This window comes from Rhincodon typus, chromosome 32, assembly GCF_021869965.1.
Source record: "Rhincodon typus isolate 14 chromosome 32, sRhiTyp1.1, whole genome shotgun sequence".
Taxonomy (NCBI): Eukaryota; Metazoa; Chordata; class Chondrichthyes; order Orectolobiformes; family Rhincodontidae; genus Rhincodon; species Rhincodon typus.
This window is the reverse complement of record NC_063363.1, coordinates 6,238,123-6,255,696: the sequence shown is the minus strand read 5'-3', so window position 1 is coordinate 6,255,696 and position 17,574 is coordinate 6,238,123. Positions and strand designations below refer to the sequence as shown.

Genomic DNA, 17,574 nt, shown 5'->3' with positions numbered 1-17,574 from the left:
TCCTCTGATGCTGCTTGGCCTGCTGTGTTCATCCAGCTCTACACCTTGTTATCTCAGATTCTCCAGCATCTGCAGTTCCTACTACATCAAAAAAGTGTGTTGGGAAATTTCAGTACATTTACATTCTGCTGAGAGAGAAAATCAAAACTCCAGGTCCAATAAATTAGACCTTAGGTGTTGCTCTGATATTTGAAATATATCAAATTTATAGGATGCTGGCAACAAGATGAATTTGATTCACTGCTTAACATTCATCAAGACCTCCATATGAAATGTTGCAGAAATGCATTACATTTAGAAGAGGGACAAGTGAGGCGGTGCACCTGAGAAACAATCATCTCATTGATATATTTCCCACTCGCCATCCTGACTTGGAAAGATATCACTATTCCTTCACTGTCACTGGGTCAAAATCCTGGAACTCCCTCCCTAATAGTATTGTGGGTCTCCCTACACCCCAACACTTGCAGCGATTCAAGGCAGTAGCTCACCACCACTTTCTCAATGGGCAACTAGGAATGGGCAATTAATGCTGGCCAGCCAGCAGTGCCCACGTCCAAAAGCATGAGCAAAACAGAAACAAAAAATTCTTGCCAGGTCTATTGAGCTGATGGGAAATACTGAGATTTTGTGTAACATTAATTATGAAGCAAATTAAATCCAAGGGAAAATGGAGGACTAAATAGACGCAGTTCAGGGAAGCTGATGCAGGCAGTCAGAGAGCAGGCACTGGGGAAGGTGTGGATACCAAATTCAAAGTCAATTCTTTCAGAGACCGAAACGATCCGCAAAGTTGGAAATGTGTTTGGGAGGAAGTATTGCGAATAGTCAGGCATGGCTTTGATGCCATGGGCAATTGACCTCCAGTCTCAATTCTTCAAACTGTTACAGCATATTCATGTTCAATGTGCTGAGGAGAACCCTTATGTTGGAACAACAAATTCTCGGTTCATTTTCACAGTAGTCTTAGAGAAACTAAGACCCACAAACCCAGTTCCCCCTGTTGTGTCTCACACTGCATCATCAGGCCTAATATGTGCTGGTTGTAGGGTCCTACAGGAGTGGGCCTGAAAGCTTTCACACGAATAGTCAAAGAGAAAGCAGAATCCTGCATCGAGAATCTCAGAATTTCCACAGCTTTCACAATTTGCATGGGACTGCGGCAAAGCAACCACATCACTAAACTAAAACTGCCTTTGATGGAGGCAAAGTTTAAGAAAACAGCATGAGAGCAAATTTAAAAGAAAAGCACAGTCTTTTGTTCCACGCTGATGGTTTTTGAGAGGGCCTCTTACTGTGCAGCTGCTCGTCTGATGTAATTGCAGTGTTGAAAAGAAAATGGACAAAATGTTCAATAAAAGTTCATTACTTCACTGGAGAATGAGGTATTTACAAGTCCTGAAGGGCAACTGAGTTTTTAAGTAGTGCTCAACTATTTTTAAGGCACTAACTTCACTGGAGGGAATTCGTCTGCTTTCTAGTGAAGTGACACTGTCATTATCCCCCACAATGTCTGGGTTCCTCCAATTCTAACCTGTTGATCCATCCTTGACTTTCATCGCTGTCATACCTTCCATTGCTTTGTTCCACCCCAGGGATTCCGTCCCCAAACTTCTCCACCTCACTATGCCTTTCTCCCCCCTTCAAAACATCTCTCTTTGGCCAAGCCTTTGGTCACTTGTCCTAATATCTGCTGGTGTCAGCCTTGGTGCAGTCAGTACCATGTCTGTCTCAAAGTCAGAAGGTTGATGCTTCAAATTTCACTCCAGGAACTCAGTGCAAATCTTGGAGGAGAGAACATAAGAACATAAGAACTAGGAGCAGGAGTAGGCCGTCTGGCCCTTCGAGCCCGCTCCGCCATTCAATAAGATCATGGCTGATCTTTTTGTGGACTCAGATCCACTTACCCGCATTCTCACCGTATCCCTTAATTCCTTTATTGTTCAAAAAAAATCAATTTTCTTTAAAAACGTTTACTGAAGTAGCGTCAACTACTTCATTGGGCAAGGAAGTCCATCACAGCACTGGTGAGGGTGCTAGTTTTCGATTTAAAAAAAAATCTGAGGTATTTCCCACCCGTGCAGATGGATGTACAAGACCGTGAGACACTATTTGAAAGAAGAGCAGGGGAGTTTTATCTGCTGTCCTGGCCAATGTTAACTCTTCAATCAATAACACACAAAAAAATGCAGTCACTACATTTCTGCTTGTGGGGTCTTACTGTGTAAAAATGGCTGTGCTTCCCACCTTGCAACCATGACGACACTTCAAAAAGTACTCCATTCCCTGCAAAGTGCCTTGAAATGACTGTGGTTGTGAAAAGCACTAGAAGAATGCAAATCTTTATTTTACAAGGCCTGATTGACAAATCTTGTTAGGCAACACTCCTTCTGAGAAAGTTGAGAGATTTTATAATGTTAAAAAGACTACACATACAAGTTGCAGCTGCTTATGGGAAAGACTATGAAGAAGAATCAGACGAAGCAATTATATCACAGGGATGTGACCAAATTTTACACTCATTATACTGAGCTTATGACCCACATAGCCCACAAATTAATTCTTACCCATCGTCATTATCCAACTCATTCATTTTCAAATGCACCCTGCGTAGTATACCAATTTCCTTGCAAGGTGATAACATGTACCCAGTAAAGGGGGAATGAAATGTCAAATTAAAAGGAAGGACCAAACCAACTATTTTAAATGGAGGAATTATCCCATTGAAGTTAATGATTCCTGTAAAGTAGCAGGTCAAGGATCCACATGCAAATACGGTGACTGTAGATTAGATTAAAACACAAAGCGTCAACTCCTTTGATGGACGTACAGAGAATAATAAATTATCTTTGAAAAGGGCCTAGCGGGTAGAGATGCAGCACATAATGAAGAATGAAAGGAGTAGGAGAAACAATGAGCTAAATTCAAATGGCAGTGGTCTGGTGGCACCAATGGTTTGGTGCCAGTTTTAAAGGTCTTGAGTAAAAAAAGATTTGAAATGGGAAAATGCACCTGTTCTTCTCTTCAACACACCATCCTGTTAGGACATGATGTGTGTTGGAAGACATTTAAGAGGAAGAATTACCATCAAGTTGCTCAACAGAGTTTGGAGGTTGGAGTTTGGGGCTGGGTAGGTTGAGCTATCAGACCGTTGGTGTGCTATGCAAGACACGATCAAGGAAGAAAAGAACAGCACAGAAGTTGAAGTAAATCAAGCAATTGTTGCAAACTTATAACAACAGGAGAGTTACAGGCACTGGGAAAGAGCACCTTTGGAGTGGGAGGCAGTAGAATTCATTTTGATTTTGAGGTAGTGGATCATGAGTTTGGTGTACCAATGTAACATTGCGTTTTTTTTTTGATCTAGCTGTAACAGCTTAATTTCTGCATTAGACTTGCTCTCAATGTGTGCAGGCAAGGGGCATGTGGGGTGCACAGGAAACTGAGGGCGAACACATCAGTGGAGGTTGATGACAAAGATTGGATAGAATGACAGCCTTCAGCTGTATACGTGGTGAACCATAGTGCACAAGCTCATCAGCTATCCATACATTCCAGACAATGACACACTGAACCTCACCCTGAAGAGGTGAGTCAACCGAGGGGGATGCTAGGAAGATGGTGTAGGTGTTGGGAAGACAGACAGAGAGGGGGTGGGAAGGCAGAGAGATATAGACAGAAAGAAACAGGGAGGGAGAACACAAAAGAAAGTGGGGGTGGGGAAGTTCTCTCCCTTGAGCCACACAGCAAAAATAACACAATCTCGTCAAGGGAAAAGCAGGGAAGCTCTGTGCAGTGACTGGAAGTTCTATCATGCTCCATACAAATTGGTCTGTCCAGGGGTTAAGTGTGAATTAGCTGAGATTGCATTAATTGTTTCTATTTTAACTGAAACATTAAATTTCTATTGAGTTAATTGCTACTTTAATCGCAATCAGCATTTCAGATGGGACTTGGTTCAGCATTCAGCTGGGGGCTTGCTTCACTGTTTCCAAGCAGTTTAAGTAGCTGAATGCCTTTAGCCCTATAATTACTCATGTACAGTACTAAAATATAGAAAGTCTTGTGTCCCATCAACTGTCCATTGTGTGCTACTTGTTCCATATACAAAAACAATCTCACAACACCAAACAGAAATCACGTTGTTTAATGTTGATTAGGCCCCCGGTCTGATTTGAACCAGAGATTCTTATTAAACAAACACAGGCTCTGTCATGAGTACAGGTAGCTTTTACCTTCATTTATCAGTGGATAACGTACTGAGAATAGCATGCATCTAAAAGAGCAACTTTTGAAGAATTGTCGCTATTTTAATGTACAAAATACAACAACCCATTTGATCAGATCATCTGTTTTTAGGCGTTTGCTGAGGAAAAGGCACCTCCTCTTTGAAATAATACCAAGGGATCCATCTGAGGGGGTGTCTTGGTTTAACACCTCACCTGAAAAGGTGGAATCTCCAATATTGCAACCCTCCCTCACTGTTGTAGTGGTCATCATCAACCTGGAGTGGGACTAGAACATAGAACAGTACAGCACAGGGAGCAGGCTCTTTGGCCCACCGTATCTATGCCAACCATGATATTATTCTAAATTAATCTCATCTGCCTTCACACGGACAGTATTCCTCCATTCTCTGTTTGTCCAGGTGTCTGTCTAAATGCCTCTTAAACATTGCTATCATATCTGCTTTTATCACTTTCCCTGGCAGCACGTTCAAGGCACCTACATTCTTCTATGTAAAAAAAACTTGTCTCACACATCTTTAAAAAGTGCCCGCTTTCACGTTAAACCTTTGCCCCCCAGTCCTGGACTTTCTTCCCTGGGAAAGAGACTTATCCACAAACCCTTCTCTAAACTTGCCATGATCCATGCCTTTCTCCTTGGTGAACACCAATATGAAGTATATATTAAAGGGCCTCACCCACTTCCTCTGGCTCCACACAAATTTCACTCACCCTCTCTTTGCCACTAAGTGGGCCTACCCTTTCCCTAGTTACCCTTTTGCTCCTAGCGTATGTATAAAATGCCTTGGGATTCTCCTTAATTCTACTTGCCAAGGACATTACATGGCCTCTTCAGCCCTCTTAAATTTCTTTTAAGTTCTTTTGTGCTTCCTCTACACTTCTCAAGGGCCTTATTTGGTTTCTGTTTCGTAAACAGAAAATGCTTCCTTCTTTTTAACTAAACTTAGAACATCTCTCGCAGCATCTGTGAAGAGAAAGAAAAGTTAATACTTCAAGTATAGTGACGCCTGTTCAGAACACATGAAGGTTCACCGGACCCAAAACATTAACTCTGCTTTCTCCCTACAGATGCTGCCAAACCTGCTGAATTTTTACAGCAATTTTTGTTTTTGTCTCTGACGTTCAGCACCCGCAGTTTTTTTTTTTAAAAACAAGAAACACCTCTCCTATCATTCAAGGTTCCCAAATCTTGCCATCCTATCTCTCATCCTCACTGGTCAACTGGCTTTTAAAAGACTCCCACATCTCAGATGTGGATTTGCCTTCAGAGAGCTGTTCCCAATCTAATTTTTCCAGTTCCTGTCTAACACTTGTAATTAGCCAAGGATCAATCTTATTCTTTTCTGTAATTTTATGAAAACTTAGAATTATGATCACTATTCCCAAAATGCACCCCATTGAAACTTCAAATCATTTGGCCACACTTATTCTCCAATACAACATCTAATACAGCCCTTTTTCTAGTTGGACTATCTACATGATATTCCCAGAATCCCACTTGGATGTACCTAACAAACCTGGCCCAGCTAAACCCATGGCACTAAGGGGAGTCCCAGTGAATGTTGAGGAAATTAAAATTGCCTGCCACCACAACCTTGCTTACATATCTGTTCCTCTAATTCCCACTGGCTATTGGGAGGCCTAGAGTTTAAAGCCATCATAGTGACTGCATCTTTCTTATTCTTGTGCTCTACCCATACAGCCTTGCTGGATGAGCCCTCCAAGATGTCCTCTCTTACTACAAGCTGTGACATTTCCTTAATCAGTAATGCAACTCCCCCACCCCTTTGCCATCCCTCCCCATCTTGCCTGAAACACTGGAATGTTGAGTTGTCAGTCATGCCTTTCTCTCAACCAAGTTTCTGTAATGGCTACCACATTGTCGTCCCATGTACTAATCCAGGCTCTAAGATCATCTGCCTTATCTGTTATACTTCTTGCATTAAAATAAATACACTTCAGACCGCTAGTCCTGCCATGTTCATTAATCTGAAACTGCCTGTACTCCCGACCAGTTGATTTAACCTCTGTCCTCTCTTCAAATGAATACTTCTGTGCTGACCAACTATTTCAGCTCCCAATCCCCTGCCACACTAGTTTAAACCCTCCCGAGTGGGAGTAGTAAGCCTTTCTGCCAGGATATTGGTGCCCCTCCAGTTTAGGGGCAAACTGTCCTTCTTGTACAGGTTCCACCTGCCCTGGAAGAGATCTAGATATCTGAATCTCTCCCTCCTTCACCAGCACCTTAGCCACATGGTCAACTCATATCTTCCTATTTCTGGTCTCACTAGCACATGGCATAGAGAGTAATCCAGAGATTGCAAGCCTAGAGGTCCTGCTTTTCAACTTCAGTTAACGGCTCTTCAAAGACTCTTAAGCCAGCTCTATTTGGAGCTTCATGCAAGAGAACAGGCAACAAATGTGCCGTGGATTGGGACTCCATACCTGTGTGTGACCTGAGATGACGCTTCAGTGCTGTGTGGCTTGGAAAAGTTCGGTCACATTCGCTGCAGATGTAAGTGCGAACTCCAGCATGCACCTCCATATGCTGCTGCAGAGCAATCTGTGTCTGGAACCGTTTCCCACAGAGCAAGCAGAAGACAGCCATGTCAGTACCTGTTCAACAATACAGAAAAAAAATAAACAGGCGTTGGTTAAATAGCAATTAATTACCATTGCTAATGTTCACAACTGGTAAAAAGAAGTTTAAGAAGTGACAGGCTCACCAATCAATTTCCAAAACCCACTAGTCCCTTCTCTCAACAAACAGCATCATGTCTTTTCCTTCCCATTGTTTTGAAGAAATTGTTCAATTTACTTATTAGTTACCTATTAAACTTGCTGCAGAAAGTTCCATCTGGTGATCTGATTTACATCATTCAGCAGTGTTGGAAGAGACTTGAATTTGTACAGTATCCTTTACAGAATGTACAAAACAGCTTTAGACCCAAAGAATCTTCAAAGTCTAGTCACCATTATATTGTGAGAAATAGAAGCCAGCGTTACTGAAAGGAGCTTTAACCTCTTGGCAAACATGAAGGTAAAACTCTTTGGAAAATGGCGAGAGCTGACATAAACTTATCTGGAGGATCATCCTTCCATCGATTTTCATATGATACAAATAGGGATTTTGAAAAATGATACAGCAGGCTATTCCAGCCCCTCTATTTTGTAAAATAAATATTCCCTGTAACCCCCTCAGACCCGGAGTACAATGACCGAATACAATCCGGAGGCCACTAAAATCACTATTCTTCCTAACTAGAAGTAGACAGACTACACGAAAACTGGGTGTCCACGACAGCAAATACAGCTAAACCTACTGCAGTTGTCACAGAATCAATAGCTAGTGATCAGAAGCTGGCATCACTAGTTAGTGATTGCATAGAACTGATCACGGGGGCTTATGAGGCACATTGATAGTGTCCCTATCTCTGAGCTAGGAGTCCAGGTTCAAGTCCCACTTGCAGGAGTGGTGTGTAATAACATCTCTGTACAGGCTAATTGGAAAATATCTAGACGTGACCATGTAGGAACAGGCCAATTGCCCCAACAGGACTGTGCTAACATCTATGCTCCACATTGACCCTTTATCCAGGCAAGCACCATTTTCTTCTATTTCTTTCTCTGTTCTTAGTTAGTCAAACTTCTGCTGAAATAAATTTTATGCTGCCATATTTGTTATTGCAAAAAGTAATTGAGACAAGTTCTGCATTAACTAGTCTCGAGATAACGAGGAGTTTTGTTCTGAACTTATAAACTTAAAGGCCTTTGCCAGGTCAACCTTCAGTTTTCTCTTTGTTGAAGTAAAGAGCCCCACTAGTTCACTCTTTGCTGACATCCATAACCTGTGTTTTGGTTTCAATCTAGCAAATCTTTATCCTATCCTGTTCACTATTGTGATAAATATCCTGACTAACCAGTTTGGAGATGTGACGATCCACCTCTGGAGCAGGCGGGAGTTGAACCTGAGCCTCTTGACTCCGGGGCAGAGACACTACCACTGCACCACAAAAGCCATCCTCTTATCTCTATAACTTTTTTTACCAATATGAAGAGTAGGATTATTTATAGCACTCGAAACACAATCAAAAATTGAGGTTAGAGAAAGTGTTAGTATCAGCAATTCTGTTTGATATTTCATTTCTAGCCCAGTGATATGAAAATGTCCTTACTGTGACTAAATTAAGCCTTATATTTCTCCAAAACATATTCCACGTTCACGGTGTCACGGATTTTGCAGTCTGTTGACCAAATGATACATGTTATATGGGCACAGAGGTAATTGAATTCATTTTCATTTTAAAGGTTAGGTGATCATGAGATCATCATGAAACAGGATACCAGGAAATGAACTAAATAGCCTGAGAACGCTGTGACAAAATTAACTGGATTGACGCACAATAAATTGCCAGAGCTCTGGGAGTTTCAGTGTTGTGACCAGCCTCAATGCTTCAGGTCACTCATGTCGAGACATGACCGTCCCACAACAGCAAGCGCCTGATGAAGGACACTCTGCTTTCGCAGTCTCATGCAAAACTGCAAAATAGAAAGGCCTGAAAGACACTCAAATTTCCAGCATCCAGCTTCTCTCTGTGCTGCACCTCGCATCATTCTCCATTTCACTGACACAATAAAGCTGAGAAGAGGACAGTTTGCAGAGACGAAGTTTGTGTTCCGCTGAGCGTAAAGGATCTAATTGAGGTGTTTACGCTGATTAAAAGACTCAAGAAGTGAGAGATAGATTCTATTTCCTAGGGCCCCCTTGTGGCACAGTGGTATTGTCCCTACCCCTGGACCAGGAGGCTCGGTTTCAAGTCCCACCTGCGCCAAAAGGTGTGTAATATCATCTCTGAACAGGTTGATTAGAAAAATAGGTTCAATAAAAAATATTAAGATTACAATCTAGTTTCTCAAATGGTACTGTCTATAACAAGGGAAAACTCACCTGGAAATTACATGCAGCCTGAGGCAGGGTGCAGTGGTGGGGCTGTGATGCAGTGGCAGTGTCCCTACCTTTGAGCCAGGAAGCCTAAACTCAAGTCCAACCTGCTCCAGAGGTGTGTAATAACATCTCTGAACAGGTTGATTAGAAACTAATTCAAAACTCAGCCAGTCAGGGCTTGTGATGCCAGGAAGCACTTCACCATAAAATATGTAGCTGAAATCCAAAACTTTCCAGCCACAATGAGCTATCAATGCTAGGGGTCAGGTGAGAATTAAAAAATAATTAAGCTTGCAGTTCCTTCATTACATAAGGATAGATGTGTCAAGAAGCAAATCAGCCATTAGCTAACTGAATGGTAGATGAGTGTCATACTGCATGGAAACGGACCCTTCGGTCCAACCAGTCCATGCTGACCATGTTCACAAACCAAACTAGTTCCACCTGCCTGCGTTTCGCCCAAGTCCCTCCAAGCCTTTCCTATTTATATACTTATCCAAATGTCTTTTAAATGTTGCATCTATACCTGCATTCACCGTTTCCTTTGGCAGTTCACTCCGCATACAAACCACCGTGTTAAAAAAAAATTGCCCCTCATGTCCTTTTTAAATCTTTCTCCTCTCACCTTAAAAATATGCCCCCTAGTTTTGAACTTCCCCACCCTATGGAAAAAGACCATCGTTATTCACCTAATCCATGCCCCTCATGATTGTATCTCCCCTCAACACCTACACTCCAGTGAAAAATGTCCCAGCCTTATCTTTACAACTCAAACCTTCCATTCCCAGCAACATCCTGGTAAATCTTTTCTGAATCCTCTCCAGTTTAATAATATCCTTCCTATTAGAGGGTGACCAGAACTGTACATAGTATGCCAGAAGAGGCCTAACCAACATCCTGTACAACTTCAACATGACATCCCAACTCCTATACTCAAAGGTCTGAGCAACGAAGGCAAGCGTTCGAAACCTCCTTGTCTACATGTGATGCAAATTTCAAAGAAATATGTTCATGAACCCTCAGGTTGCTCTGTTCTACAACAATAACAAAGGCCATACAATTAACTGTATAAGTCCTGCCTTGTTTGTTTTACCAAAATGCAATACCTCGCATTTATCCAAATTAAACTCCTTTTGCCATGCCACAGCCCATTGACCCAATTGATCAAAATCCCTTTGTAATTTTAGATAACCTTCTTCACTGTCCACTACAATATCAACCTTGGTGTCATTTGCAAACTTAGTAACCAGGTCTTCTAAATTCTCATCCAAATCGTTTACACAAATGACAAACAAAAGTGGACCCAGCACCAATCCCAGTGGAACAACACTGGTCACGGGCCTCCAGTCTGAAAAATAAATTCCACCACTATCCTCTGTATCCTACCGTCAAGCCAATTTTGTATCCAATTGGTGAGCTTTCCCTGGATCACACAGTCTAACTTTACTAATGAGTCTACCATGCAGAACCTTTGATAAAAGGCATTACTAAAGTGCATGTAAACAACATCTACTGGTCTGCCCTCATCAATCTTTTGGATTACTTCCTCAAAAAACTCAATCAGGCTTGGAGACATGATTTCCCTCGCAAAACAGTGCTGACTATCCCTAATCAGTCCTTGCCTCTCCAAATTAATCGAAATCCTATCTTTCAAAACTTACCCACCACCACTGTCAGACTCTCAGGTCTACAGTTCCCAGGCTTCTCCTGACAGCCTTTCTTAAATAAAGGCATTATATTAGCCACCCTCCAATCCTCTAGCACCTAACCCATGGTCATAAATGATATAAGTTTCTCTGCTAGAAGCCCCTTCAAATATGTAGCTACTTTGAGGAATTTGTCTTGAACTCATTGATGCTTGAATCAGACACCAGCTATCCAAAAGGTACACAGTCAGCAAAACAAATTTCAGTCAAGAAGCTGCTTCACAGGGAAATACTAATTGTTCCTTAAAGGAAGGGATTGCTACCTGCACACAGGGTTTGCCAAATTACACAAATCGCACAGTGGACACAGCCAGACTGTTTACCCAGCACTGATCGGTACAACTGGAGTATTTAGCACATCCATGTCAAGGCTAACAACAGAGGCCCAGTGGAGTTAAGGAACTCATATTTTGAGTCTGCACAAGTCAAAAATAAAGCAACCACATTTACCACCATGGAAGCACAGTCACAACATGCAAGTGAATATTTTAACTTTAGCAGGAGATTTCTGCTGGAGCCTCAAACCCTCAATCGCAATACAAGCTACTGCAGGATTGGCATTAGGTAACACAATCACAAACTGGTCAATAACCTTCAGAGATTGAAAGATATCTTAAACAACCTCAGGTCTAGCAGGATCTCTGCTGGCTATTCGCCAGAGTCATTCAGACGATATCCTGGAAACACATAATCCTCGACATTAAATCTGCTGGTATTATTTTCTTCTGATATCTGGGAAATGAGAACACATGTATTCCATTGTAGATTTAGGACATTTCCCCAATTTAATACAGCTTTCTAATTTAATCAGAATGCATAGTTACGTTGAAAGTAAGACAACCCACATACTGTTTCATTGCTCACGATTCTTTGAAAAGTTATTCTGATGAAAGATTTGTTTTTAAAAGGAGAGGTTTTTTTTTTTAACCCCCCTCCATCTTTAAACTGATTTGACCAGGATTAAACAGAATCCTTTCATAAGCATTTCTTTCTATTGGCAGGGTCACAGGTCACACTACTGCTTCTTGAGAAACAGTGGGAATGATACAATGCTTCTTCTCCAACCCCTTCCCAGGGAAGTCCATATGATCAATGCACTTGGAATACTCATCTCCCACCAGGGGAGTGGGGTGAGAGGTTAAACTTTGCACTAAACTTCAACATGAGAGGAAAAAAAAACATTTTATTTGTTCGCATGTCAGAGTCAGCCTTTGGTGTTTGAAGGCGAATTCTCAGTCCTTTCTTGCAAGATTCTAAATGTTATTGTCAACTCCTATTCTACTGCTTCAGCAACAAACACCTTGTGCTCTCTCCAAAACAAACAATTTTTCATTCAACAACATCAAGCAAGAGGTCACCTTAAGTAAATGTCCTTAAAAACAAAATTATACAACAGAAATCCTGAAAGAGGAGGATAGGTTATAGCCCAGAAGGAGGCCATTCAGCCTTACACGTACATGCTTATTCCTAGAGCTACTCAGGGAGGCCAATTACCTGTGTTTCCCCCATGGCCCTGCAAACCTCTCCATATAATTGTTCAATTTCCTCTTTCAAAAGGCACGAATCGGATATACAAGTTGTACATTTGTCCTAAAGATGTAATATGTTGAAGGCTTGCTTACCCCTCTTCAGTCCCCAAAATGCTTTACACGTCAACCTTAGCAACCTGTACCATCTCCCAAACCTCTCTTGAATGTGAGTGCTCTATGTCCTAGCTTGGTCGGAATATTCAACAACAACAAAACAGTAACAAAACAGCAAGAACAGAGTGTAGTAGGTCCCTCGAATCAACTTTAAAAGATTTAACGAACCACAGAATAATGCCTCATTAAGCAGGCCGGGTAACCATGCCACAGAGTTACTGAGGCATTATAGTGGCTCAGCATTAAGCCCCACTGAAATTCTAGCTAAGCCTTTGTGCTTTCCAGTGAATACAGGACTCTCATATCTAAACCCCCAAAATCACTCACACACACAGTAATCCCACGAAGTATGTGGCCCGCTTGTCCATAACTTTCAAAATGACAGCAGGACCAGGTGAAAGGTCAGGAGAACTGAGGCCCTAAGCACTCCAGCCAGCTGCAAAGCCTGTGAGACTAGGCCGCCAGGCCTGTATAAATCCACAGTGAGCAGCCGCCACTGTTGGGGAAGGTGGGGGGGGGGGGGGGGGGGGGGGGGTGAGAGAAAGAAACAATGGCGTCTAGCAGGGGTGCAGGGGAGAACAAAGCTCCAAGACTGAGGCCTGAGGCCGTGACAAATCCTCTCGACAACTGCTGGACTCTCATTTGTGAAACTAATTGGCTTCAGCTACCAGACCAGACCAGCTACAGTGAGTGCAGACAAGCAGCAAGGATTCTACTGTTGTGCACACTAGCTCAAAATAAACCACACAGTGTAACATTCCACAGATCTTTCGCTATTTGATGGTTTTTTCAAAAAGGTACAACAGTTTTTTTAAATATAGGTCTGGTAGAAGTTATCCAATTCTAGACAGAATACATTGAAAATGACACAACCATACTTAAAAGGATTCTTTTTAAGGAAAGAGATGGCTCTATAGTTTGGTAACGTCATGTAAAACTACAAAGTGCTTATTATCAAATGAGCAGCCTCAAACTTCAGAAGTGAATACATGAGGAAAAGACTGAACTTTCGGTAGAAAAGTAAAGACTGAAGGAGTCTTCAAAATCATGCATAAAGCAGACATACACAAAATATACTGGAGGTGGGGGTTGGAAGGCAAAACGTGAAGTCATAAATAAAATACAGTCACTAGAAATCTCAATTCAGGAGGAACGTTCTGAGTGAGACAGCACACTGGGAAAGGGCAAATTGTCTGGACTGGTCAGGGTGAACAGCCTAGGTATATTTAAGGAAAGTCCCACGAGGGAAAAGGGATGTTGACAGCACTGGATGAAGTGAAAACTGACAGGCAGCTCGCATGGGATGTAAACACTAACAACGTTGCAGCAAATGACCCATTTATGCTACATCTATTAAATTGAGATCTCAGAGCAACATTTTCAGTGTTATCGAGGCATCAGAGAAGGGGAGTGGGGGAAAAGTCAGAATTCACCCACCCTGAATAATTACAGAACGGTCACAAACAAACTCTGAAAGAGATTCTCTTGGTTCTGAGTAATTTCAACTTTGATGCAAGAGTTTTTTTTTATTCTTGGCAATTACACAAAGATGGGGAGGGAGGCACCTCAAATAGCTATCATTCATTTCCATGGTAGCCATCGCATTAGACAAAGGAAATCTCCAAGAGAGTCTTCCTGTACTGCTTTGCAGACAAAGGCTAAAATCACTGCCATTAATTTTACAGAACGTGGTGGGGCAAATTAAAATCTACAAAGATTCAGGCGCATAGACAGAGACCAAGATGGAGGGCAAGAGAGGTCAAGCTTGTGGAATTAAAGTCTTTACAATAGTGGTTGTGGGAGGTTAAGAAGTCCCATTACAGTGTGTTTAATCACCAAACACCCCTAGCTTTTTAGCTCAAGGCAGTAAATACAGTACAGCCAGACCCAGACTTTCATAAATGGAATTAAAGCACCAATTCTTTTCTTTACCTTTTAGCTTACAGAAAATAACTCCCTACCCCAACTCAAAAAAATACAGAACTTCCTTTCAACTCCACGATCAAAACTTTTTCTGTGACTGGTTTCAAAGTGTTATTCTACTTCTGAAGGTCTACAGTTGTAACTTGTGCCTTCACTGAAAGCACGCTGTCTTTATGTGGGTACTGTCCATGGTACAACTTGTTTCTTCAGCTCTGTAACAAGTGCCTCGCTAGCTTATACTGATCCTGGGAAGAGTTTCAGACCAGTTGACTAAGTCCAGGAGTTCAGCCCAGCAGAGCTGGGGGAGCATGGCTTTCAAAATTGGATTGAGCATTCCTGACATTACAACTGATAGATTCATTACTTGGTGTAGGATAACCTATACAAGTTGGCCAGGGTCTGATTTTGAATTGAGTTCTAGAGGGTCACTGGACTCAAAATGTTAACTCTTTTTTTAAAAAAATTCCCAGAGATGCTGGCAGACCTGCTGAGTTTTGCCAGCAATTTCTGTTTTTGTTTCCGATTTCCACGTCTGCTGCATGCTGAATTAGACTTTGCAGTATTTTTAATTTTACCTTTTTTTCATTTTTAAGATGCTATACAGGCAAGAAAATTCTAAAGAAAACACAAACCAACCAGAATACATTGTTTCTTATCCCTGCTAGCAAATAAATGTGTACTGGCATCAGATTAGATCAGAATTAAATCCAGCAGAAATAAAAACAGAAATTGCTGGAACACTCAGCAGGTCAGGCAGCATCTGTACAGAGACCAAGTGAATGTTTTAAATTGACAAGTCTTCATTAGAACTTGATAGATAATGTAGGAGGGGGTGAACCAGGCATACAAGGTGAGGGAATGTATAAGAGACCAGATTGGATTTTGGACTGGAGCAGAATTTTAAATTGGAGATGTCAGGGACAGACAAGTCAGCCTTGTCAATGAGACAGGAAGCTTGACACAATTGAAACTGAACAGACAAATACATACCCGCTCACGTTTCTATCACTAACAATAAGCCAGTTGAATACAGGGAGACGGAGGAACTCCAACTGACCATACAAAAATTTTCCAAGAAAAAAAGGAAATTAACCAACAGGTAGAATGAGAGATACTCTTGGGAATTCTAAAATAAAACAAATTCCACAAGCTTGACCTCTCTTGCCCTCCATCTTAGTCCCTGTCTATGCGCCTGAACCTCTGTAGATTTTAATTTGCCCCAACACATTCTGTAAAATGTTTTATTTTTAAAAGGAATCCTGAAGGCTCTCTAGTTAAGATAGGAATATGCCCTTAATTGAAATTTTTTGAAGTTCATTTATGGGATGTGGGCATCGCTGTCTGGCCATCATTTATAGCCCATTCTGAGTTGTCCCTTGGAGGTGATGGTGATGGTGAGTGGTCTCGTGAACTGCTACAGTCCTTGTGCTGTAGGTGGACCCACAGCTAGGGCGGGAATTCCAGGATTTGACCCAATGACACTGAAGGAACAGCGATATATTTCCAAGTCAGGATGGTGAGTGGCTTGGAGGGGAACTTGCAGGTGGCGGTGTTCCCATGTACCTGCTGCTCTTGTCCTTCTCGTTGGTGATCATCATTTTGGAAGGTGCTGTCGAAGGAGCCTTGATGAATTTCTGCAATGCATCTTGTAGATGTACACGCTGCTGCTATTCAGCTTTGTGGTGAAGAGAGTGGATGTGGCCCCAATCAAGCAGGCTGCTTTGTCGTGGATAGTGTCAATCCTCTGGAGTGTTGTTGGAACTTCTCCTATCCGGGCAATACCAATCCAGAGATTCATTCTCCTTGGAGGGGGAAAAGAGGATTCACAATGGAATTACTTTCTCCTCAATATGAACATGCCCTTGTGGAAATGGAATCTGAGTGCAGAGATGCCCTCATTTAGTACTGCACAGCACTCTATTGTTAGATCTCTCAATATCTTTTCTTGTTTCTGAACATTATTTTGGGGGTACGTTGTGGGAGAATCAAACCTAGAGTATCACAGGGAGTCCATATCAGTTAAATGATGTAGCATTAATATTATATCAAACAATTCACTCCTTCCTTGAAAACTAGGTTCACTGAGAAGATCAGCAAAGGTCACAGTTGAAGTTTTCACACAGTGCAAGATGCAACCTTGGACAGAAAAGGTCAGAACTTTATGGTTTCTGAACACGGAGCACCCTTGAAAAAGAAAGATTTTCTCCCCCCACCCTGCCCCTACAAAACAATGCGGGCCATAAATAGATCTCAGAGTCCTTTTTATATCAACCTTGTCACGCACGTTATAACATACCTTTGGAACAAGTGGGATTTGAAACTGGGTCAGCCGGCTCTACCCCCGTTAGGGGTATAGGGTCTATACATTACCACTGCACTACATGAGCTCTTAGACCTCAAATGCTTACATATCCCTGACAACCAGTTCAAGAGAATCTCACAATCAAGAAATTAGTCACCATTCTTGGAGTTTTGGAAAAAAAAACTTTGGAATTTTTTTTCTTTAGTCATTCACGGGATGATGGCATCGCTGACAAGGCAGCATTTATTGTCCATCCCTAATTGCCCAGAGGGCAGTTTAGAGTCAACCACATTGCTGTGGGTCTGGAGTCACATGTAGGCCAGACCTGGTAAAGATGGCAGTTTCCTTCCACTAAAGGAAGTTAGTGAACCAGATGGGTTTTTCCAACAATCAGCAATGGGTTCATGGTCATCATTAGCTTCTTAATTCCAGACATTTTATTGAATTCAAATTCCACCATCTGCCGTGGCAGGATTTGAACCTGGGTCCCCAGAACATTATCTGGGTCTCTGGATTAATAGTCCAGCGATAATACCACTAGGCCATTACCTTCCTTCACGTTGGTCTGACAAATTTTTAAAAAACATATTTAGAAACTATATTCCCACCAATTTCTCCCTCCCCCCCACCCGCCCCGAATAAAAGTGGAAAATGAGCATTTTACCATTAAATACAACATCCAGCAATATTGGAATTGGTACAATATCAGAGACAGAGAGGGGCAAAACAAAAAAGGAGAAATGAGAAAAAGAGATGAATAGAGAATCGAGCAGAACAAATGCCAGGAGACATGGGCGGGGGGGGGGGG

General features: G+C 41.9%; 1 protein-coding gene across 3 annotated transcripts in view; it reads right to left on the bottom strand.

Annotated features, from left to right (window-relative positions):
• The window catches only part of zbtb16a (zinc finger and BTB domain containing 16a), a 244,137-nt gene that overhangs the window by 23,697 nt on the left and 202,866 nt on the right, over positions 1–17,574 (bottom strand). For all 3 annotated transcript variants that reach the window (XM_048615417.1, XM_048615418.1, XM_048615416.1), the window contains exon 5: positions 6,693–6,863. In XM_048615417.1, the coding sequence (XP_048471374.1) occupies positions 6,693–6,863 (171 nt within the window). The remainder of the gene's footprint in view (positions 1–6,692; positions 6,864–17,574) is intronic.